Raw genomic sequence first — 25,657 nt, 5'->3', positions numbered from 1 at the left:
CAGGACCACTCTCTCAGGTTGGCATCCCGCAACAGCCCAGCCTGCCTCCTGCCATAGTACTTTCTCATTCTCCACCAGTGGGCCCCGGGGAGGCTGCTGTTGGGCTGCAAGTAGATGGGGCATCTTCATTGGAAGGGTTGTGCTGGGGACAGCCATCGTGGACTCTTGAGAAGACTTTACAGTGTTAGGAAGATTAATGCCAAAATGAATGCCTACTATTTTATCGATCACTTGTTGTGTGCCAGCCCTGCAAGTCAAGAGGCAAAGCGAGAGAGCATGGAGGTGGGGGCGGGGAACAGTGAGATAGAAGGGTAGGAGGAGAGAGAGAGAAAGTGAAGTTGGGGAGGAAGGCCGGGGTGAAAGGAGGGTAGGAAAAGAAGAGCAGGAAGAGAAACAAAAGTGTTCGAGAGAGGGAAGGTGAGACAGTAACAGGGTGGGGGTGGGAGGGAGACAATTGGGGTTTGAATTGGAGAGTTTAGGAAACTTGTCTAGGGCCACTAAGCTGGCTGGAGGAGTATCCTACTCCGAAGCATGTTTGGCCCTGAAAATTTCAGAGCTCTAGTGTGAGTTTAATTAAAATGTTTGTAACATCCATGTTGCATTCTTTTGGGGGAGGAGATAGTGACAAATGAAAACATTGTGGTCAGCAAGTCAGCAATTTTAATTTCATGGAAAGAGAGAGATAAAAGACGGTATCAGGAGTCCCAGTAGAGCTGAAGGACTCTCATTTGGTTTTTCTCCAGCGTTAGGCAAGAAGTGTAACAGTTAGCCTCTTAAACATAGCAGGCTAGCTAAAATTGCTACAGATTAAATGTCATGTTTCCATTTGTATCAATTAGTTTATTAAATCTGTGCTAAGATAATTTAGTAACATACCCTTTGCCTTAAGGATGTTTGAAAAAATAGGAACTATTTAAAGCAAGTTAGGATAAGAGCAGTAAATTCACAAATACATACAAGGAAGGGAAAAGGAAACAGCTGTTGATAGTGTTGACCATAGAGAGCTGGTTTCTAGAGATATACAAGATAGTACCAAGGCCATCTGCCCAGGTTGGATAACAACGTTTTTTAACCAGTACTATTTTGAGAGAATGCTCCAGAATTGCTTTGGGGATTAAATATCTTTTATGAGTGGAAATAAAATCGAAAACTTGCCTCATCGAAAATTTGGCCCACTTTTTAAATTCAGTGTTGAATTCTTATGTGATGATTAACTGTTCATTTTCTTTCTCATCCATATTATTTTACCTTTTTTCCTTTTGATTATAGTGAGGTTGTTAAGACCACTTGTTACGTTAGGCAAACTGCATATATATACTTATATATAAAATGGACTATTTAATATACGTGGTATTCGTATGTACCTTGCAACTTTAATGTTTACATGAAATGTCGTTTTCAAAAGGGCTTTACACAATGCTTGGCACAAAGTAGACACTGGGGAAATGTCACTTCCTTTCTTCCTCCTCATGATAAATTTGTGCACATTTTTCCCTTGCTGAAATTGCTTTGAGTAGCAGCCTTAAAATTAAAAGTGCATTTGCCCTTTGCTATATGCTAGTCAGTGTGTACATGCAACTTGGTAAGAAACATTCTCTTATTCAAATAAGAACTCTGAATTCTGTCTCCAGTAAGATTTCTTGCAGGTCAGGTGTACCGGTGAGCTTACTTAAGGGCTGATCTTCACAGGTTGCTGTTTCTCTTTCAGATGAATAGACTCATCGCTTTCCACTGACTGGCAGCAATGGCATTTACCGAAAGGGTCAACAGCAGCGGCAACAGGTAACCGTGAAATCCATGATTCAAAGATGTGATAATATTTAATTTTATAATCTGTTTTTCAGAGAATAAGTTTGGTCCTTTTAATTTTTGTGACTTATGAACTCTCTGGTACAGGAAAATATGAAAATTTGTTTTCTCTATGTTAAATCAAACCTGTTAGACTGGCTGTATACTTTCTTTCAATCTAGTGCTCGCTGAGTCTCTTAACTAGTTTCTTAACATGTGGATGTTAGATTAGCATCCTAATTCTGTGTTCAAGGTACTGGTCCATATCACACTGATTGGGAAAATGTTCGCAATTCAGCTTGTGCTGAAACAAATGTCATGATGAAATCTGTCGCATGAGAGCCTTGAATCAGGGAATTCTGTCAGTTACATTTTATGACTTTCACGTCTTTCCCTCCAACTCTGTACATAAAGTTAACTGCCTTGCATATAGTACACAGTCAGGGTTGGTTGAGGGGAGTGTATTTACATTCTGAAGCAGTTATTAAGAATAACTTGTTTGATACCCAGAAGGAATTCTTAATATCACCGACCAGTTTTTATTTATACTATGAGATATTCAAATACATATGAAAGTAGGAGACATTTTTATCGAGTAATAGATGATGGAGACTGTAATTCTGGACCATCCTGATGCTCTCCTACTGCCTCTTCCTTTCTGGTTCATTTCGGAAATCCTTCCTGTATTCCAGGTGGTCCTGGTGATCCTGTTGTTCAACTTGGTACACTCTCCTCCCTCACAGAGAAAAGCATGTAATCCAGGCTGCGGCAGTCCACATTCTGCTAGAGCCAGAGGGGAATCTGTTATCATTCGTGTTTTTTTTTTTTTTCTTTTTTTTAGGCTTGTTCATAATATTCGGTTCCACATAAGTTTTACATTTTTATGTAGTTAAATGTCTTGTCTTTTATGGATTCTGGTTTTGATTGTGCTTAGAAAGGTCTTTCCTACTTCAAGATTGTGAAAATAATGTCATGTGTTCTCTGCTGGCACTTGAAAGGTTTCGTTTTTTGCATTTCAGTCAGAACTTGTAAGCTGGTGGCCAATGGGACAGATCTGGTCAACAGATGGGTTTCATTGGGCCCCTCCCAGTGCTCTAAAAAATATATATCTGCCAAGGATTTTTACATGACAATCTAGACTCCTATCTTCTCTTGAAAAATTTAAGGTTGAACAGTGTTGGGGAGCACTCGGATGGAATTGAGTAGTTACTGCTCTTTGAGAGAAGGTGTGAGCTTTCTAATTCAGAACTTGTCAAGTGGTGTGCCGTCCGTTCTTTTCAGGTGAGCAGAGATGTTGCTCTCTCCAGCCAGAACTCCCAAACTTCCAACTCATTCCCTCTTGCAGACACCTGCTTTGTCAGCTTGCCCCAGAGAGACCTGATTTAAAGAAAGGCTGGGAAAGCACGGATGCCTTCTGGTTCACCACATTTTTTCCCACACAGCCGGATTGACACACCTCAGCTGCTTCGCCCTCTTGAGACCCATTTTAGATCTTTGACTTTTTAGTATTTTGATCTCTCTGTAATTAATTTCAGTGTAAAGCGTGTGTTATAAATCTCCATGTTAATAAGAAAATGAAAAGGTCTAGGGATGTTAGGGAGCCCTCTGTTTTTTAAGCAAAAGGCTAGCCAGTTGTTTCAACTTGATTTATTAAATCATCTGTCTTTACTGATTTGAGTGCTATGTCCAAATTACATCACATTTTTGAGTTTATTGTTGGACTCTTTTGTTCCTTTGATTGTCTCTTCTGGCAATGGTGCTATATATTTCATTGTATTTTAATAGATCTTAATATTCACGCAGATTCTTTGTCATTTTCATTTAGAATTTTTATGGCTCTTCACATCTGATTACATTTCCATGTGTGCTCTGAAGTCACTAGTCATTTTCCCGAAAAATTATTGTTGGCAGTTGAATTGAAGCCCCTTTGATTTAATCAATTGGATGAAATTCTGTAGAATATTAAATCTGAGTCTTTCTACAAAGAAATCTAAATACCAGATAAGTGAAAATTTGAGAGGATGAAAAAATTTTTAATTTCACTTCCAAGATGTTTTGGAGGTATGATTTTTCGGCTGTTTTCTAGTTACTGATATTGCATCCAGGATAATTTCTGGTAGAAGAATCAATTATAATAGTTAACAGTATTATCAGTGGCAAGATTAAAAAGATATTTTGTAGTCTGTTATTTACATACATTTTCCATTGTTGCTAATTATTAAGTTAGGATAGATAACTGTGCTTTGTAGTAACTCTCTAGCAATTACAGAGCTGTTATTGTTGTTTGTTACATTTTCTCTTTCCAGCTCCTTACCTCCCTGATGTGCTTCTTTTAATTCTGATACCCAGTACAAGTGATAAGCTAGGGGAAATCCTAAGTGGAGCTCTATTTTTAATATATACCAATAGCTCACTTGTTTAAATGTTTAATCATGGTAGTTTAATCTTTCAGTAGTCCAGAAAAAAAAAAATCATCAAGTTCATGTGAAACTAGTCCAGGACTAGCACATATTTTAAAGGAAACGTGTGTTGAGTCAGCAGCTCCGCTTTCTCATACTGAATAGAAGTCTGAGTGTGAATCCTTACTTTGCTCAGGGCTATCAAAAGTCATAAATGTTGGACAGAATATTAATGTCATGCCTAAAGACAGTGTTTGTTTTAATTCTTATAAGTAATAGGCTTGTTCCTTGGTTTCCAGGTTTATCGACATTGAGCACTGCTGAACCTTTCTTTTTTCCCTCTCACCCTTCTTCTCCTCCTGTTTCTTCTTCTTTTTAAAAATTGTTATTGGAGTATAACAATCTGAAAAGGGCAGACATTGTTAGTACAGTTCAGTGCATTTTCACAAAGTGAACACACTTGTGTAACCGATCAAACCACAACAATACCAGCTCTCCAGAAGCCCCCCTGTGTCTTCCCTTCGGCTATGATCTCCCTCAAAGCCTGCCACCGTTCTGACTTCTAACACTGTAGATTTGCTTTGCCTACTTTTGAATTTTTATTTAAAAGTAATATCATATATTCTTGTGTGTTGTCTATTCAGTTTTGATGTTTGTTTTTTATTTCATGAACTTAAATATCTTTAACATTTAAATGCCTTTATAATAATGTATTTTAAATTAGCATACTATTGTAGATTATAGAATCAACATTAAATTAAAAAATTTTTTCATCAACTTTCCATAGTCTAGTATGAGAATATAATTATCCTTACTCTTTTTTCCATTTTTCTCTCTATGCTCCAGCTGTTAGCTCTGCTTTTAGTTTTAAATTGTCCAGATTGATAGCCCATTTTATTTTATAATTATCTGTACCCTTGCAAGCTTTGTCTTTTAATTTATAATAAAAGCTTGAAAACCCAATAAACTTTATTACATTATTCTGACTGGGAAGCAAAGTAGTGTTTAGGGTTTCATTTCTCCTCTTTGGGTTCAGAGTCAACCCAAGTACCACTTGAAAGAGAAGATTCATATTGACCAGGACAAATGAACTCTTAAGCTGAATAAAATTGTTCAAATTCGTGCCACATTTTGAATCGCTTCATCTTTGGATGGTGTTTTTATTTTTCTTGGAGTTTTTAGTTACTTTTTTTCCCTTGTTGTAAGAGAGAACATGAGTCTTTGCTATTTCACTAACGTGTCCCCTTCTCACCCTCTGTTTGTGTTAGGAGATCTGCTGATGTGTTTCCCCGTTTGGGGGAAGATTTGAGGGGTTGAATATTGTGAACCCTGATTCATAGTACTGTGGTCCTGAAAGCTCCACCCCCCTCCCGAGGGTCTGAAACACCATTTAACTCTCCTAATTGAGAAGAGTCCTCAATTAGTGAGGAAGCTACAAGGTGTTAAGCTGATTAGCACCTATTATACGGACAGATTTTCTTTGTGTGAGTAAATCAGGGGCCTAACTTCCAGATGCTTACCAGAGAGATTAATAGCTGCAGGCCGTGTTTTCCTGAAACAGTGATTGGCCTGGACGTTGTAAATAATCCACACCTGGAATGGTGAAATTTCCTGTGTTCCCCAAGCAAGTTGTTTTAGGTTTGATTTACAAGTGCAATAATGTTTCTTATACAGAGCACATTGTTTCCCTTTATTTCAGAAAATAGTTCCTAACTCTTAAGTGTGTGTCACTGTCATATGTGGTTGAAGATGAGTCACTCAGTGTGATGGGTTTAGAAGAGGAAATCGTTTTCAGAATTAGTTATTTCCCCAAGAGACAGTTAAATTTGGGGGGCAAAGACTAAACTGTAGAAGTATTGAGTAATTCCACCCGTAAGATCTGGTTGACCTGTTGCTGCACGTGTGGTGCTGTGAGCTTGAGTGTGGGACTCTGGAGCCAGACAGCGTGTGTTCAGTTCCCTGACACATCGGTTACTTGGATGAATTGGTCAGCTTTTAAAGCCTCATTAGAATGAGGATAAGGAGAATAATGTATGTAAGTGCTTATCACACTTCCTGCCTGGTAGATCATGAATTCTCGGTAAGTTATTAGTTCTATTGCTCTGGTGACAATGTTAGAATGGTTGGTGGGTTTCAGGATAGTGAGTACCTTCCTCAGTTCACCTCAAGGAGAAAGGCTTTTTTTAGAGGCAACTCTTTGAATGGAAGGGATTCCTTTGTGAGCAACTCCAAGAATAGAATTCATCGGAAGGAGCATGATAGAGGAAACAGATCTTTAGAAACAAAACACAAAGCGTTTGTTTATTTGCGGGGCATGTGGATACACTTACAGGTTTTACTGTGGTCTGTTTTACATTTAATATTGGCTGTGAGACTGTCCTGAATTACACGAACTGTAAGAACACTGCTGCATAGTATTTTCTTTTTTACAAGTAGCAAGTGTTAAAAAAAATCACTCATTGAGGTATAAGTTACATGCCATTATATATACAATTTAATGATTTTTAGTAAAGTTACTGAGTTGTGTAGTCCTCTCTACAATCCAGATTCAGAATTGCACCCTCGATGGATGCAACTGCCTGTGTCTCACCCCCGACCCCAGGCAATCATTAATCTACTTGATACTTTTGCCTATTCTGGACACTTCATATAAATGCAGTCATACAGTATGTGGGTTTTTTTTGTGTGTGTGATTGACTTCTTTCACTTAACATAAGGTTTTCAAGATTGATCCATGTTGTAGCATATATCAATAGTTCATTCTTTTTTATTGTGTCAAATAATATTTCATTATATGGATATATACCAATGTTTTACTGTTCACCAAATTGATGGACATTTGAGTTGTATCCACTTTTTGGCTATTATGAATAATGTTGCATGTATGTTTTGTTTCGGGTAGATATTTAGGGGTGCAATTGCTTTCTTGTATGGTAGATTTATGTTTAGAGTCATCTTTAGATTATTCTAAGTTCACAAGTCAGTGTGCCCATGGTCAGTTTCAGGTATATTTGTGTATGTTTTTTCTCTTTACCTTCAGCCCTGAATGCTCTACTAATGCTGTAGAGTTGGAGCAGAACAAACTAATATTTATTCAGTGCCTTCCACAGAATGGATTCTAGTCCAGGGAGTTGGCATTATATCATTTTAGGTGACAGTTTGGTCCTTGGTGGTGGATAAGATGGCCAATAAGTTGAATTGTTAAGGATTATACCATCTTTGTAGGAATGACAATTTTATACTATCCTGATTTGGGGAAGAACCCTTTTCTTTTTGGAGGGTTCAGAATCCTTTTCTTCTGAAGCTAACTTCCTTTGGAATCTGTGGAACAGGTTTAGGAAGAAAGAATTTGAGTTCCTTCCAGTTTCCTCTGTTTTTCAGAAGCCTGGAGGACGTTATTTCAGAACCTGAGTCTTGTTTTCTGTACCTCATGATAACCCTGTAATGTGGTCAGATCAGGTGGTGTTCTGCCTCATTGTGCTGGAGGAAGCAAAGACCTGGAGGAGTTAGCAGTTGAATGTGTGAATCAGACGATAGGGAATGCTGATAAACAAGACTCTGCTGTATAGCCCAGGGAGCTATATTCAATAGCTTGTAACAATCTATTATGAAAAAGAATATGTATATGTAAAATATATATATATCTGAATCACTATGCCCTACACTAGAAACTAACACAACATTGTAAATCAACTGTAGTCAATAAAAAATTTTTTGACAGCTCTTTAAAATGCTATATAATGAGACTAATAAATAAAAACATTTGAGGTAATTTAAAGGAGGAAAAAGACTGTAGGGAATGCTGGGGCAACAAGTTTGTTTTGGTGGGAAATTTTTAAATGACTATACTAAACAATTTAACAACGTGAGGCGCTGTGCAGTTTCGTTTCTGCCTTAGGCAAACAAGTTCGGATGCTTCATTTGATGGTGCCGTCTTCCTAACCTGTAGTGCAAAGTGCCACCGTTTTTGTTGATTTAAAATGACTTTAAAATGGTAGACGTTGGATTGTATGTGTTTACGTAGGTAAGATGTTAATAGATATGGTTAAGTGAACAGATTTTGTGAAAGCTCAGTTACTGAAAGCTTGAGGGTGGTCCAAGACTTCTTGTTACAAGGAAGACAGTCTAAAGGGAGAAAATGAGGGAAAGGAAAGGAGGGGGTGTGGACAAGGGAAAGACAGAAAGAAATCGTGTGCACTGTAGCAGCAGTGAACAATTAATATTGGCCCTGATTGGGCATGATAACCTAATTTAGTATAGACTTTATCATAGTTCTTGCCTACTCTTTTTTCTTTTCTTCACTTTGAAAGAATAAATTTTATCATAGACACATTTGGACATTAATACAAGTAGAGAGAATAGTTCATTAACTTTCAAATACCCTTTCCCCCAGATTTAACGTTTCTCAGTATTTTGCCACACTTAAAAAAAAAATCTATCCTTTTGCTTTTGTTCTTCACTGAAGTGCTTTAAGGCAAATCCCAGACATCTGCTTTTTCACTCCAGCGTACCTTATGTGCATCTCATTAAAAAAAAAAAAAGGATATTTCCCTACAGAATTGCATACCAGTCTCATGCCTAATAAACTAACATTTTAGAGTCATCTATTAATTATCCCATATCCAAGCTGCCCAGATTGTTTTAAAATGTCTGTTAAAGTTATTTACATCCTGATTGAAGCAAACCAAAGTGCATACATTGCATTAGGTTTTGTCAATTAAGTCTTAACCTAAAGCATTTACCCTCCTTATGTGATGGGGGAGGGGGTTGACTGGTGGAGGAAGCTGAGTTGAATATATATATATGTCCTACTTTGTGGATTTGTGTGGTTGCTTCCTCTTAATATGTTTTTATTCTTATGTACCAGTGGTTCTCAGCCTGGAATAATCCCCCCCTCCCCAGAGCAGGGAGAATCTGACAATGTCTGGAGAGATTTTTCTTCGTCATAATCTGGCGGGTGGAGCCCAGGGATGCTGCTAAACATCCTGTAATGCCCAGGATGGCCCCCACTGCCAAGAATTTTCTGGCTCCAAATGTCACTAGTGCAGAGGTTGGGGATCCCTGTAGTTCTGTCCCAGGTATTTCCTGTAGAATGGAAGTTAGCACTCAAGTTCGGTTAAATTTGACTTAAGTCTTTTTGCTAGAAATAGTTTAATAGCCCAAGAGTGCTGGTACTGCTCCATGATTTGGTCTGGGTGCTGGTTGCAGGAGTGTGTCACTTTGTGGAAATGCACTTCTGAGCCATGCCCTTTTTAAATGTATGTTGTATTCTCATTTTTAAAGTTTACTTGAAAAACAATCTTAGTCCTGCTGGGCCCTTCCTCTTTTTGACTCCCACTTCAAATTCTTACATGTGTCAGGCAATCTTTAAATCCTCTTTCCTTTTAAACTCCCTTAATACTCAATCCCCTTTAACGTAAGAGGCTGGTAAAGACGAGGAAAACGGGTGACTGTGACTTAATTATTGGGACGATTATGGGTCGGTTAGGGGCAAGCTGGGGTGCTGCTGTCTTCCTTGCCCTGGTGCATTGCCCTAAGGGAGGGAGCACGGAAACAGTAAGTAATGTTAGGCCTTTCGGAGCAGTGGGAAAGGGGCACTTGGGCAGAAAGAGCCAGTGAAGGCGGCGATGCAGTAGGGGTGTGCTGGGAACCCTTCCTGGAAAGTTGTCTTACAACCAGCTTCTTTCCCCATCTCTGATAAATCATCGGAAGGAAAGGCAATGAATTTTTTCTGACAGTCAGTTCTTACTGGGGGCCCAAGCTTCGTTTGCAAGTGAAAAGGCTGCTGTTGGAGTAGTTGAAATCACAATGAGCCCTGACTCTTTTCACATCAAAGTGTAAAAGAATCTCCAGGGGTGATAAATGGGGGCTGCTGGACTCATTACTGGTAAACAAAGCTGAGGGGTGACCTCTACATTTTTTTTAATTAAAAGAAAACAGGGTTTCCTAGTGGAGAGCGCGGGGCTGCCCTTCGTTTGAATTTTGACTGCTCACCCTGGAGAAGATCTTTGTTAGGGTGACAGGGAGGCAGCCTCTGTTACCCGGGTTGCCCTGACTCTCAAATCCTGGGTAAATGGCTCTGCCCGGGGTGGCCCCACAGGTACTCCTGCTAGACTGAGAATTGAAGTGTCCTGGGTTCAGCGGCGTTTTCGTTGCAAGAAGGGAGAACAGGGCAGAATTTCTGAGCCCTGTTCCTCTAGGGAGACTGAGGGCTTAGATCCCTCTCTGTTCCATTTCCTGCCCAACAAAAAGAGAAAAACTCCCTGACTCCCATGCAACACAGAAGGAGGTCAATTTTTAAGTAAATTCTTAGAACTTTGTAAAGAAGTCCACAGGCTGTTGTTTTCAAATTTACATTTAAAGTTAATACTCCTTTTATTTATGGAGTACAGGGCTTTGCCTTGGATTAAAACCCTTAACCAAAATCACAGTATTTGAACATTTTATGTTCAATGTTTATGTTGAAAGCAACACCGTTAAAACACTATTATTAGCACTAATAATCTAGCGTTTTTTGGAACCAAGACTTGAAAACTGCTCTCTAAACTCAACCCTGCAGCTGAAGGTCCACCTTCAGTAAACTCCCATCAGTGGTGTGCCCAGCTCCCCATCACGCTTATCTCGTGTGCGCTGTTTTTTCGCTTGCTCCTTTGTTGCCATCCGGCCAAGCCTCCACCAGATTTTAAACAGCTGGAGGTCAGAGACTGCCCTTTGTAACCCGAGTGCAACCAGTAAGGTGCTGGGCACCCAAGAATTCTAATGTGTTTACTGCCTTCCCACGTGTTTGGTAATCACCTTCCGAGTGTATCTTCCAAACAAGTTGTGAGATTTGAGGAAGGAGCAGAGGTCACAGCAGGAGGGGAGTGCACCCCTGGATGGTGGGTAGAGAGAAGCTGTCCTCTAAGCCGAGGTGTTTTCAACTCTAGATAAGAGAGTCTCCAAGGCCTTCTTTTCTGGAGATATACTGGAATGGCAAGATGTGGGAGACACTCCTGGTTAAAACGGCTTTTAGGAGTTCAGATACCAAAAGCAGCTAATATTTAATGAGCACAGTGACCAGATTTTGTACTAATGAGTATTTGATAGGTGCGATTTCATTTCAGACTCACAGCTCCTTAAGAGGCTATATTTTACAGATGAAAAAGAGGGGAAAAAGGATCAGTGACAGATACAGAAGAAGCTACCTTCCTTCTGTCACCAGACCCCAAGTCTATTCCACATTGACTTGGTGGAAGCCAGCGGCAGGGAAATCCTTTCTGAGCTCCAGTTTGAAAAACTGAGGCTTGGACCAGAAATCCTTCGTGGTTGACTTTCTTTTCTGACGTTGGAAAGGAGTACTAGATAAAAGATTGTTCCTGGGAGATGGGTTCAGCGTGGCTCCAGCAGCCAGAGAAACATGCATCTTTTTCTACTGCAGGAACAAAGTGGATATCCTTACACTGGGGTGTGGAAGGTGGGGTGGGGATAAGAAAGGATGGAAGGGGTGACTAATGGAGTTGCTGGCAGGAAAAGGCTGAATTAATTTTAAAATTGAGGGATGGAGGTGGTGCCCATCCTAAGATAAGTGAGAGCTGTTTTCATGCTCGCGGTGAGGTGCTGTGTGCTGTCTCCTCGAGAGCACTTTGCAGTCCGTGGAGCATCGCACAGATGTCAGGTGGTGGCCCTGTTAATAAATCAAGCTCTCAACGGTTAGAAGTTGTAGGCGCTCTCATTTTAGATTATCTCTCAACATCCGGCAGAAATTTACTTTCCCCTAGTGAGCACTTGATAACTGAGATATGAAATCGTCCTTAATTTAAGAATGGAAGTGTTGATTTTCAAATAGAACAGAGTATTTAATAAATGAGAGCAGGGAATATTAATCTTACTTGTCTAAAAAAATGTATTTTAAAATATGTGTTCCTTGTAAAGGACAGAGTGGAGAGCAAAGGCAATAAATAGGGTGAGATGGGAGGATACTTGGAACAGTTCTTAATGTCGTTGTTATTGTACCTTTCTGTCATCGTGTTGTTAACCCACGGCAGTGACTCAGGTGAGCAGAATGCTTCTTACAGGCTCGCTGATCAGGTGAGCAGAATGCTTCTTACAGGCTCGCTGAGACTCTGCTGAAAAATTTTCATCCTAGGCAGCCTGAGTTGAAGGGAAAGTGCGTTTGCTTTGAAATAGTGAGACTTCGGCTTGAATTCTAGTCCCAACTAGATGTGTAATGCTGGGCTGCTGGGCAATGTATTTAACCTTTCCAAACTGCACTTCCTTCATTTGTGAAATAAGAATAATAAGAACTACGTGAGATAAGGTATTTTTAAAAACCCATTGCCTGCACTGAGTCGGTATTTAATAAATACTAATTTTCTTCTCTTTCTGTTGACCTTCCTTTGACAGTTTCAGTGTTTGGGGCCTGGAGAATTTGAATTCAACGATGTCTTTAAAGCCCCTAGGAGGTTTAAAAGTTTGGGCTCCATTGAGTAGTACAGGGAAGCAACCCCCCAACCCTCTACCCCTGCTCTGAGACCCAGCTCAGAGATCCCGGGCTGTGACCACGGTCTGGCAGTGTGTGAGCTGCTTAATCAAATGTTCCTGCTGGCTGTGGATTCAGGTGGTTATGAGGCGGGTTTTTGTTTGTCATCTTGGAATTTATATTATTAAGAATTTGTGTAATTTAAAATGGTAGATGATGCTATGAATTCATTTCTCAGTGAAACCTTCATTTCGTATTTCCTTATTACAGTATTGCATTAAGATATAGTTTAGGGTGAACATCAAGATAAGTGTGTCTAACGTGTAGAGAAAGTAGCTATTTAATTAATAATCCTTTTTACCCTTTTATGTTAAGTAAATAAGAAATCATGCATTTCCTTCAGTTTGTTTGATTTTATTTATTTATTACTTACTTATTTTTTGTTTGATTTTAAATGGAGGGTCTTCTCTGTTACGATAATCCAAGATTCACTCATCCATTCAGCAAAGACTTGTGGAGACCCTTGATACTACAAGGGTCTGCTAGGAGGTAAGGCTGGGGAGGGAAGGAACTGGGCTGGGGGTGGTAGATCATTCTTGCAGGAGCTCCTACTAGAGCTTGCATTCTAGTTGCTATGTAAAAGTATTATCAAGTGGTTTTCATCTAGTGCTTTAAATTTTTTTCCAAGTTTATTCACCGTTAGCTCTTGCATTTTTAAATCTTCATTTTTGGGGGGAGATAATTACATTATCTATTTATTTTAATAGAGGTACTGGGAATCGAACCCAGGACCACATGTATACTAGGCATGTGCTCTACCACTGAGCTATACTCTCTTCCCCAGCTGTTGCATTTTTATCTCATAGGGATTATAAGACACATAGGCTTGAAGAGGTTAAGAGGTTTGCTCAAGATCCCAGAATTATAATAAAACTGACTTCTCAACTTGGAATGAGTTTCCTCTTATTCCTCCTGTTGACATCTTACCCATCCTTTAGTATTCAGCTGAAGTATCACCTCTTCTAAAACTGTAATCATCCAAGAAATTCATTACTCTTTTTATGCACTCCCATCGTTTCCTTTACGTCTGTGCCAGATTTGAATTAATGTCTCTTTTCTCCAGATTCACCCTTCAGTACCTGCTGTACTATATGTAACGGACTCTCAGCTTTTCTCCTTTACAGTGAGCATGGTGTTACACTTGGTCAGTAGGGGGTGCTGGAGGGACACAGCTGCAGTTAGATTCTTTTTCTGGTTGTGGTTGCTGTTCTTTCTTACTCATGCTGTACAGTCTGTCAGTGCGAGCATGCACACTGCGTCTGTGTGTGTACACGTGCGCACATCCAGTGGTGCTCTGCCCCAGCCAGGCGCCCCAGAGCTTGCAGTCTCTTGGCGACTTTGCAGCTCTTGCCTGGGCCCTCAGTGCAGACACTGGCACACTGCTCCAGCAGAGGCTCCCAGCTCTCTCTGTGTACCTCATCAGCCTTGGTTTGCCTGCATCCGGAGAGTTGTTTCCTGCTGCTTGGCTAGTGTGGGCCAGTTCCAGTGAACTTCTCTGCCATCCGTGGGCTGCAGTCATACCCTCGCCAGTGACATCTCAATATCCGCTTTGGGGGGTGACCCCCCACCCTTTGAAGTCTGTCCTTCCTAGGGTACCCTGTCTCAGCTGAGGGTATCCCTTAGAGTCTCTCTTTATGTCTTTATAGTTTTTCCCCTTCATAGTTTAACATTTTTCGTGTTACACCGCTGTTCACATTATTGTGTGGTTTCTCTGTTCCTGACTAGACCTGGACTAACACGACCTCTGGTGCTTATCTCCCTCAGTCTCAGTGTCACATCACACATCTGTGTAACTTGTGTATTTCTTTTACGCTGGAGGTCTGTTTGATCTTTCAGCATTATCTCTGTGCTTTGCAAAACCAGTCATTAATGAGTGATTGAGTTTGCTGCTGTTACAGTTGTTGCTGTCATGGAGGATCGAGGATGGAGGATGGTTGTAATGGGTATTTATTTGCCCTTTCTTGGAAAAAACGGCCCAAAGTTCTTGCTCTATTACTGTCGGGTTAACTTGGTGCTTCTGTGCAATCCTGTAGCTGTTGAGGCAATTGCTTGTTGACCCAACTGTTGAAAACTACATTTTAAGGCCTGTGTATAGTCTTCAGGATTGTGTAAACAGTAGTTTACTGCTGCCTATTTGTCTTCATCGACCTTTTAAAAACAAATTGCTTCAAAGCCCAGCAAGCCTTACAACCAGTGCTGCTTCAAAGTCACCTGGATTTCACTCCTCAGGCTCATCTGTCTGTGTCATCTTGCAGCAGCATTGTTGTCTGTTAAGCGGGGCTTGCAGCTCACGTAGTGTTTAAGCTCCACACACACTTTTGCTAAGCCTGTTCTGTCACCAATCCCGGGGCCAGAGGGGAGGGATGAAGGGTGTAGCCCAGAGTTGGAACATTTTCTCTTCTCCTTTGGCATTCTAAGCCTATGTCCAGGAGAGGAGTATGGCCAGGAGACAGGAATATTGCCTGCATTTTGAAGATAGGTGTTCCATGATGGCTCACAGAAAGGAAATACTGATATTTGGCATCATTGTGAGGCCAGTGCTCATTTGGGAATCCGTAAGAACTACTTGGTTCAGCCAGTCTGCTGATTTGACCCTCTAAGATGTGCTGATTTCAGCCTGTGGAGACTTGGCACACACAGTTCTTCCCCATCAGTGTGTCTGACATTGTCCGATTCTTTGCACCCCTCCCCAACTTGCACCCACTCAGATGACCTTTTCCCACAACAGCAAGATTTTTCTCCCTTATGAAGTTAGAGGATACATTAAAACTCCCAATTTGAAAAAGTAGCAAGTAGTATTTTGTATGAAGACAAATTTATTGTTTCTGTTCAAAGAGATTCACCTCTGTCATCCTTTGAATCAGGGAGCAGGTGTGGTTTTTTGAAATGTAGTCAAAAAGCTACGTTTTGGTGGGTGTGCTCTTTATCCTCCCCAACTCCCCAAGGGGACGATTTCTCTAGTGAGAGAGAGTCTTGATAATCTGGGAAATCCACGCGGCTTCTCTGGAATAGCGGAAGCCTGAGCAGAGATCTCCGGTGTATCAGCTTACACGGCAGCAGATGCTCCACACCCATTGTGTGCAGAGCGCTGCGTAGTGGGTTGGACACACGATGTGGGCATGCCTTCCTCCTCCCTGACCCTGCCCTGGGACACCTATCCTGGCTTTTAAGCTCCTTATTGTTTGTTCTAATTGGCCCCTTTCACTTTCATGTTCGACTTCCTTTTTTCCTACCTGATAAAAGTTGTCATTTCTCAGACCTCTATCCCCTACTGCCTTCCTTTCTTACACTGCAGATTTTCTGCAAACAGTCTCTCATCACAGCTTCAGAGATGACTCCCACATCTGGATTGCTAAGCCAGAACTGCTTCCAGAATGCCATCACTGCCCTCCACATATTCTTACATGCCCTTAACTGTTTGTCATCATCTCTCAGCCTAACTTAATTGTTCCTTCGAGGTTTCCCCTGTGTTCATTTGCTCCTCTACTTAAAAAACTTCCAGGGCTCCCTGTCACTCACAGTTTAGAGATTGAGTCCCTTCATGTGGCTCTCAAACCCTCCATTCCCTGGGCCTCAGCCTTGTCTTCATCTCATCTCCCATCACTCCTGTCCTTCCACCTGCCCTGGTGCCTGCAGGAGTTCTCACAATTCCATATACAGGCCTTTGTGTTTCAAATACCATGCCTTGGCACATGCTATGCCTTCCTCCCATCTCTGCTTGATTCATTCATTCCTTCATATGTAAGCGCTAGCAGAGCTTTACAGGAACATACAGGAAGGACACCTAAACATAGAGTTAGGGAATAGTCAGGGAAGGCTTCTTGGAGGAAGAGGTAGCTGGGCAGAAAATTAATGTATATTGAGGAATTAACTGAAAAAGTTGAGTAGTGGAATGAGGAGAAGAGAAATGTAGTCTAGATAAAAGGAAACATACTTCTAAAGATTGGGTGGAAAAAAACGATAGGGCCCCTTTGAGGAACTGAGTGAACTTCAGTAGAGCTGGAACATAGAGCACCAGACCAGGAAATGATCTGAGGGCATAGTAAGAAATTTGACTTTATATTTAGGGGGATGGGAAGCCATCAAAGAAATTTAAGTAGGTTAATGTTTGATGTGATTTTAAAAGGTCGCTTGTCAAGTAGGGAGTGGATTACAGTGGGACAAATGTGGAAGCTCAGAAACCAGTTAGAGGCCTATTAATAGTCCATGGGAGAGCTTGGGAGACCCCCATGGATTCTGGATAACTGGGGAGAAATGGCGAAAAATGGGGGGATGTTTGTAGGTAGGTTGGTTGGTTGCAAAGGATGTATAAAAGAAAGATCAAGAATTCCTAAGGGGGAGGAATAGCTCAAGTGGTAGAGCACATGCTTAGCAAGCATGAGGTCCCAGGTTCAATCCCTGGTACCTCCTCTAAGAATAATAAATAAATCTAATTACCTCCCCCCACCAAAAAAAAAAAAAAAAAAAAGAACTTCTACCTACTTACCTTTGTTGTGGGGAGATGCTATGTCACTGGGAGATGCTGTTTTTCAAGAGGAGGAAGACTGAAGATGGTACACGTCCTTCAGAGGAATGTTTAATTTGAGATGCCCATGAAAATGCTTGTAAGAGGAGCTGTCAAGTGGACAACTGGTTATGTAAGAACGGAGCTCATTGGGGGAAGGTTTGGGCTCAAGTGACACGTTTATTCAGAAGAAACTGAATCACAATTGTACATGAGATTCCTAAGGAGAGAAAGAGGATGAAGATGTCTAAGAACAGGAAACTAAGTGACAACTAAGTAGCAAGAAGGCTCAAGGAGACTGAAAAGGCACTGCCAAAGAAGTGGGAGGAGAAACAGGAGAGTGCTATCTTGGGGACCAGGAGAAGAGAAGGTAGGAAGGAGTGGTTCAGAGCAGCCAGTGCTGTTCGACTACTTGTTCAGTCACCTCTTCTGTGCAGTTTCCCCACTCACTCTCAGGCAGCAGTGGACCCCTGCCTCTCAAAGGTGCCGTCCTTTATTACAGCATTTATTCCTTAAGTTACTTTTATGTTTATCTTTCTTGCAAAATTCTTTTTTTTTACTGTAATAGAGTAGGAAGATTTCATTTATTGATACACTTTTTAATTTTTAATTATTTATTATTTTATTTTTTGGGGGGAGAGGAAATTAGATTTTTATTAATTAAGTGTTTTTTTTTTTTTAATGGAGGTACTGGGGATTGAACCCAGGACCTTGTACATGCTACGCAGATACTCTACCACTGAGCTATACCCTCCTCCCTTCCTTGCAAGATTCTGTCATCAGACAGTTGTTTAAGAGCTGTCATCTTGGTGTCTCCAAGGGCTGGCATTGTACCTAGACTTGGAAGACACTCAGTAAATTAATTAGTTAAATAATTTAAAGATGGAATGAGAATTGGCTTCTATAACCAAACGGTAATGCCCTCTTAGCGATTTTGCCTGAGTTTTGTCTCTGGGTTTAGGATGTACTTTTAAATATATCAACATTCCTTCCTAGCCCCTTGTAGAATTTTCTGCACTTGCAATGGCAGAAGGATGACATTTTGACTGTCTGGTTCTTGTGATGGACAAAGACCTCAGGAACCACACTTTTTTTTTTAAATTGAAATATGATTGATTTATAATGTTAGTTTCAGTTGTATAACATAGTAATTCAATATTTTTATAGACCATACTCCATTTAAAGTTACTACAAAACAGTGGCTATATTTCCCTATGCTGTACAGTGTATCTTTGTTGCTTATCTATTTTATACATAGTAGTTTGTATGTCTAAATCCCCTATCCCTATCTTGCCCCGCCCCCTTCCCTCTCTAGTGGTGACCACTAGTTTGTTAAATACATCTGTGACTCTGTTTCTGTTTTGTTATATACATTCATTTGTTTTGCTTTTTAGGTTCCACATATAAGCGATAACATAGAAGGTTTGTCTTAGGAACCACACTTTTGTGACCTTACACAGGGGGCTTACACTAGGGGACTATGGGAAATGGCAACTCTTGTAAAAATAAGCTAGTCAGTGGGTGGTAGGTAAGCCGAGGGAAAAGATTTATGAGCAACATCCTGTTCTGGGATCACTGCTGGGGACAGAAGAGGGGGCGAAACTGCTGTATAAATCACGAAGGCAGCTCAGGAAATAAAGTCTGCCCTGGAGGGTCTCAGGGGGACCCTTATGGATATCTTTTGCATAGCACATGGGTGAAGGAGAATGGATAGGTGTAAGTCTGTGTTGGGGTGAGTCTGGGGTGAGATAATCCGTCTTTCAGAAGGGGGAAAATAGGAGCAGGAGAACAGGAAAGCCAGAGAGCTGGCACAGCGGGCCCCAGAAGCATCTGTAGTTTTATAAATGCTTGCTGGATTGTGAAGAACAAAAGAGAGAGAAGGGGCCATTTGTAGGGAGCGGAGGATTGCATTCATTGGTCCCAGGTCTCACAGGGTGCCCTCTGCACCGAGTGCCTCCCTGTTGCTTCATGAATGTGCATTGGTTCCTGCTCTAATTCGGGATGTGTAGGTGAGGTCCTAATGTCTTGGCCACACAGTGAATTATTTGACCTGAGATTTTGTTCATTCGTTTGTTTGGGGGGGTCCTTTTCAAATGAAAGACGCTAGAATCTGTCCATCAACAGGGCGTTAGAGTCTACCAACAAAATAGAACACTAAATAGCTATTAAAAGGAATAAGATAATTCTATGTGTGTCAACATAGCATGGTATAATATACAAATTATGGAATAGAATCAAAGGCATGATCTATTTTTATGGCTAGGTATATAGAGCTCTATCTAGACAAACATGTCTTAAAATGGGTCTGAAAGGACACGTCCTAACCCTTGCAACATTAATTTTCTTGGGAATAGAATTATTCAGGTTGCTTAGTGGAATGACTAAAAAAAATTTATACACTTTAGAGTAAATTTTTTCCATGATGCATATGTATTAATTTTATAGTTAGGTTTAAGATATTAAAATGAAAATGTTTTCTGAAATATTATTTGAAAAAGCGAAGAAATGATCCCTTATTCTGCCATTTCCTTAAGAAAATTAAAATATTGCACATTCCCTTACTCAGCCAATAAGTATTTGTGATCTCGTTGCATTCCAGGCATTGGTCTATGCAGTGAGGATATAGCAGCAAATAAAACCATCATGATCCTGCTTTCCTGGAGCGCATGTCCACTGCAGACAAAGAGCAAATGTAACACGTCAGCGTTATAAAGCAGGACTGGTGGGGGTAAACAGTGTCAGGTGCATGAGGGAAAGGTGTGCTATTTTATCTCAAGTTATCGGGAAAGTCCTCACTGATAAGGTAAATATTTGAGCAGAGACCAGAAGGAGTAGGAGCCAGACACATGACTAGAGCTGGGGTGGGGGAAATTTTTCAGGCAGAGGGAGCATGTGTAAAGACCCTGGAGGCAGTAGGCAGTCAGTGAGGTTGGAGCAGTGGTGGGAGGGAGAGTGGTTGGATGAGGTCTGAGAGAGCTAGCAGGAGGCTAGGCTGTAGAGGGCCTTGTAGGCTGTTAGAAAGTTGTTGGAGTGAGATGGAAAGCCATTTGGGAGTTTTGACCAGAGGAGTAGCACTAATGTCTACACTGTGGTGGGCATCAGCAAAAGTGGTTTAGGGGCAACTGTCTCTGCCAGGGACGGAAAGTATCCTTTCCCCTCATTTCACAAAGAGAGAAAGCCAAAGGTTAGGTACATGAACATGAAACATTACAGGGTAGGGACCAGGTCCCGACTTCTCCTGGTTGTTACTGACTTCAGCACTCTGTTACACAGATGAGGGTATCTAATCTTGGAATTTCCATTTTCTAGCATGTTGTTAGAGCATGTTATTTGTAATAGTTAGATCTGTGACTAAGTCTCATGAATATGGCCTACGATGCTGTGTAGAATGTCCAGGGATTCTGGCCTCAGTCCTCTTCTTAACGTGAAGATGATGCTTCTGATGTCTGACATTTGCTAAAATTCTGGGTCAGAGTGTGAGTTAGTGTCACTATTTCCACGACAGGGTTGGGACGCACCCAACATTCAGTTCTTGTGTTGCCAACGGGTATTGAGCAATAAATAGTTGAGCTTACTTGGAACCACCCGTATCTTGGGTGTGCATTCATGTTAAAAGTACACTCGTCCCAGGTGAGGCTGGTAAATCAAAGAATTCATTTCATCAGAAGTTCATCAAGAGTCTGCTGCATGCAAAGCACTGCCCTGTGTTCTTTGAGAGCCATCATATAAACAGCAATGCTATGTCTTTAGGGAGTTTACAGTCTGCTGGGTACAACGGGCAAAAGCACCAATGTTATTAGAGTTGCAAAGAGGACGTGGAAGCACAAAGGAGATAGAGATGAATTATGAGGGGAGGGTAAGGGAACGGCTTCATGGATGAGGTAGCACTTGAGCTGGATATTGAAGTTTGGAGAGAAGCAGAAAAGACATGCTTAAGGGACAGCCAGAGGAGTGACATGGAAGAAAATGGGTTTAGGGAATGGTCTATTAGAGCTGGATTAAAGTATTTTCAAAAGGAGAAAAAGAAGGAGGCAGTGGATGCAGTGGGGTCATTCCTAAGCCTGCACTGTTAGAGTTCAGTGAAGCAGCCACTGGCCATACGTGGCTGTTGAGCCCTTGAAATGTGGCTGGCCTGGATTGAGATGTCCTGGAAATGCATAATACACACAGATTTCAAAGACTTGGTCTGGAGAAAAATGTAAAAGATCTCATCAGTAACTTCATATTGATTATAAGTTAAACAGTGAAAACACTTTTTGTATATACTGGTTTAAATAAATTGTATTGCACTGGTTTCTTTGTTTTTGTTTTTGTTTTTTACCGTTTTAATATGGCTACTGGCAAATTTAAAATTAGTCTTTGTAGCCCCCATTCTGTTTTTCTTGGTCATAGCTGATCTAACCTGGGCCTGGTAGCACCAGAAGGGGGAGTGAAAGCAGGTTGAATGGAAAGGAGAGGGAGGGAAAGATGAAAACCGGGACCAGTGAAGCTCTAGGATTTATGCTAGTTGGTTTGGGAGGTCAGAGACATCCCTGAGGCTTCTGGCCTTGATGTTGCAATGGACTTGAATGAGTGCGTGCACTGCTGCACAGAGGCGTTGGAAGGCAGAGGACAGTGATTTCATTTTGGTTCTGTTAATCACAGGCTGTACTGTAGGGAGGTTAATTTGGCAGCAAAATATGGAGCTGGCAGAGGCTGGAGGTGGGAAGACCAGTTAGGCTGGGTCTCATGCCCATCACACCTGGTTGCTGCAGCCTCTTGGAGGGGGCAGGGTGAGAGAGTGATACACTGAGAAGTAATCTACAGAATTGCTTAGTAGGTTATACTGAATTTTACATTGGGCTTCCCAATTCTGCCTCAGACAATCCCCCCACCTCTTTTTTTTTTTTTTTTGTGCTTAAAATCACCCTTTATAGTAGGAAAAAAAAGGAAGTGTGCAAATTACGGTGTGGCCTTCAAATTTTAATGCAAATATTTAGACTAGAATAGCAGCTTACCTTTTTCCTTATTTCTGGAAGCAGATTGATTTGGTAGAGAGATAGGAAGTACCAAATAACAGATTTGCTCAGCTTTATTTCCTGGAATTAGAATGATGACCAAGAAAGCTTTTATTATGAAAGCCCCACCCCCACTTTTAGAGTTTTTTTGTTCATTCATTCATTTAGTATTTATTGAACGTTTACTATGTCAGATGGTACGTTAAAATCTGGTGTCTAAAGAGGATCAAGATATAAGGGGTCCCTTTAACCAGAGAGATAAGGCACACGGATAAATAATGAAACTGTGTGATATAAGTATTCTAATGGAAGTGTCAATAAGGTGTTGCAGGGTCGTGGAAGGAGGTGACATGTCCTGTGTAAGAGCTCCCCACTGAGAACCACGGTTACTCTGATTCATTTTTACTTTCTTTGGGGGGCTTTGGGGTCATGCCATCTCGCTTGTAGCATCGCTGTGGCAGAGTTCAACTTAGTCCTACCTAAACTTTAGAGTTTTTAGAAATGCAGTGATTTCTATATTAAATATGGTCTCCTTCTAAAGGCTGTTCCACCATTATCATTTTGGTTGCTGTGAATTTGCTTTTCTTCCAAGGTTTTAAGTGCAAATGAAGGGAATCAGACAGGAAATGCCATCAAGAATCGCTAACTTATGATTTCCTGAAAGGATGATATTTCTTCTAATTAACAGTATGCAAATCAAGTATCTCAGAGGCTAACAATTGGAAACAACCACAAGGAAGCTTTTCACATACACTTTTAAGAAGTTGAATGTAATGTTTTGCTCACATCAGTTAAATTCAGAAAAGAACTTTGGTGACTAGCTAATAAGGTTGGGGGTCATGACACCAAGAACAACTCTCAGCTCGTGGTTTAGAAGGTTCTGCTGTCCCTTTCTGGTCTCAGATTCCAGGCCCTCTTTCTTTCCCTGTTGTCTTGTAAATACTATTGACAGTAACTGCCTGGACTTCTCCAGCCGACTCCAGTTCCCTGTTCCTCTAGCCAGCTGCTGCCTCCTCCATCCCCCGTGTCTGCTGGAGTGAACTTTCTTCTTCTTTTTTTAAAGACTATTATTATTAAAAAATTTTTTTTGTTGGTGGGGGAGGTAATTAGGTTTATTTAGTTATTTATTTTTAGAGGAGGTACTGGGGATTTGACCCAGGACCTTGTGCATGCTAAGTGTGTGCTCTACCACTTGAGCTATACCCTCCCCTCCTGGAGTGATCTTTCTAACCCACAACTGTTTAAAAAACTCTGCTGGATCACTGTTGCCTAAGGAGCATGTTGAGGGTGTATGCAGCCTGATAGGCACTCACCTCTTTGGTGCTTGCCCTGTGTGTCTCCTGGGCTCCCTGCAGAGCAACATGAGTTTTCACTGCTTCCCCTCCGAAAGCCATGTCTTCCTGTACTTCTGTGTTCCTGACCCTGTTGGTCCCAGGCCTGGAATGGTCTTCCAACACTACTTTGTTTTCCTGGGAAAAGCCTGTTTATCCTACCTTCACCTTTATTTGGTTTCAGTTCAACAAACATTTATTTAGGGCTTCCTGTGCACCGTGTGCTGGGGATACAAAACTCCTTAAGACAGTCTTAAAAGACTTAAAAGTCTTCAAAGACATTTAAACAAGTAATTACAGTGAAGCATGATAAAGGTTGATTGTCATAGGGTAAGTACAGGAGAACTAAGTGTAGAAATGTAAATGCAAACGAGGAGTTATAATACAGTGTGATAAGCTCAAGGATGGTGGGTTGTGACAAAGGATACTTGATCATGGGAGGGGCACACAGTTTTTATTGCCGTGCCGAGGAAGGCTTTGGTGAGGGGTGGCTGACGGGCTTTCCACGTAGGAGCACAGAGGTTTGAAACAACTTGAGTTGTGTTCACAGAATTTAAAGTAGTTTGATATTACTGAAGTTTTATGGTGCAAGGAGCCCAGAGGCAGGAGATGAGGCTGAGAAGTGGGTGATCACAAAAGGAGCTCTGTGCCAGAACTGGGCTCTGGCTTTCCCATGTCCGACATCTAGGACAAAATTAAAAAAAAATAATCATTCTGTGCCCTCAGTTTCCTGGTCTGTCAAACTGAAATGGCAGCAGCAACCTCAGGTTACTGTAAGGATTGAAAACGGCAGGCGCCCACTAGCTGCAGGTGGTGGTGGTTGTGGCTTTTGCGTTGAGTGGAGATAAGCTTTGACCTATTGTAGACCCTTGAAGGGTTCTTTGCGGTGGAACGATTTGATCGTCTGTTTTTTCAAATACTGTTTTAGAGTGGATATGAGCATGTATGAGTGTTGGGGAGGAGGGGGCTGGGATTGAAGTTTTGTGGATTCTCTGAGCTCACCTTTCCCCCTCAGTCCCTGCATAATGACTTGTTCCTTCACCTGTGTTCCCACATCATTTTCTCTCCACAGAGGCATTTTCCCATTGTATTTTATAGTTCGTGTTTCTCACACAGTAGACTGAGTTCCCTCCGGGTGTTAGGGACTAGGGGTTACTCATCTTTTCAGGCCACTGCCAAGAATAGTGTCTAATACTGAGCTTACTGGGTACCCGGTAAGTGTTTGTTGAATTTATTTGGAAGGTTTACTAGGGAGTTGCCCTAACGTATAATTCAAGAAAGGTCCTCCCATGGAAAAGTCTGGGCTTGTTACTATGGGAGGGTGTTTTCATTCTTTCATACACCAAATATTTATTGAATGCCTACTTCACATGGTGCTGTGGGGGATACAGAGATGAATCAGCCGTGTACTCTGCCCTGGGTTGTGTTGACTCTTACAGTCTTAATTGTGGGTGTGAGGGGAAAGGTAAATGGTTGCTGATAGGTTTAGTGAGAAGTAAGCTATGAAGTGGTTTAGTTATATTGGGGTTTTTGTTTAGATGTGTAATTACTTCAACCAAAGAATCTCAGAATTACTTTTTAATACTGTCTTATTGGTGGTGGTAGCTTCTTTCTCGTTGCTACATTTCATGCTTGTATCATGACAGACTCTGTCTAGTAAATTGCACAGTATAAAAAGTTTCATTGTAAGCCTGCTGGCTTCTCAGATTCTAATCCTGAGTGGAAAGGATTCCACCCATGTGGAATAGGGGTTGTATCCTTGTCCTTCAACAGAATACCTCCCTGGACTCTCTTCTTGGATTACTTTTTGTGGACTCCATAATCAGTGCTGGGCATTACATCAGGTTAGAGGTACCTAGTTACAGGGTTTAATTATAGTAGTTTAAACTTTTGGTTGTATCTCTTTCTGCTTTTCTCACCATAATTCTGGCACCTGTGGACTATCCCACCACCTCTTTAAGATTTTTATTTTTAAAATAGAAAAGGCAGGTTTGTTCTGTTGTGACCATTTATTACTCTTGGCTCAGACCATCTCTAAAGCCTAGAAAACCCTTTCTCTTTTGACCCAGTGAACTGTTGTTGAAAGTTTGCCTCAGATACTCTCTACTCCAGTGATGTGC

The 25,657-nt window shown here is 41.1% G+C and overlaps 1 protein-coding gene across 1 annotated transcript in view; it reads left to right on the top strand.

The window, feature by feature from the left end:
• The window catches only part of AFF1 (AF4/FMR2 family member 1), a 173,330-nt gene that overhangs the window by 10,061 nt on the left and 137,612 nt on the right, over positions 1–25,657 (top strand). Inside the window, exon 2 of the mRNA XM_032498550.1 lies at positions 1,709–1,782. Coding sequence (XP_032354441.1) covers positions 1,745–1,782 — 38 coding nt within the window. The 5' untranslated portion in view covers positions 1,709–1,744. The remainder of the gene's footprint in view (positions 1–1,708; positions 1,783–25,657) is intronic.

The sequence above is a fragment of the Camelus ferus genome, chromosome 2 (genome assembly GCF_009834535.1).
Source record: "Camelus ferus isolate YT-003-E chromosome 2, BCGSAC_Cfer_1.0, whole genome shotgun sequence".
Classification (NCBI taxonomy): domain Eukaryota; kingdom Metazoa; phylum Chordata; class Mammalia; order Artiodactyla; family Camelidae; genus Camelus; species Camelus ferus.
This window is presented reverse-complemented; position numbering and strand designations above follow the sequence as displayed.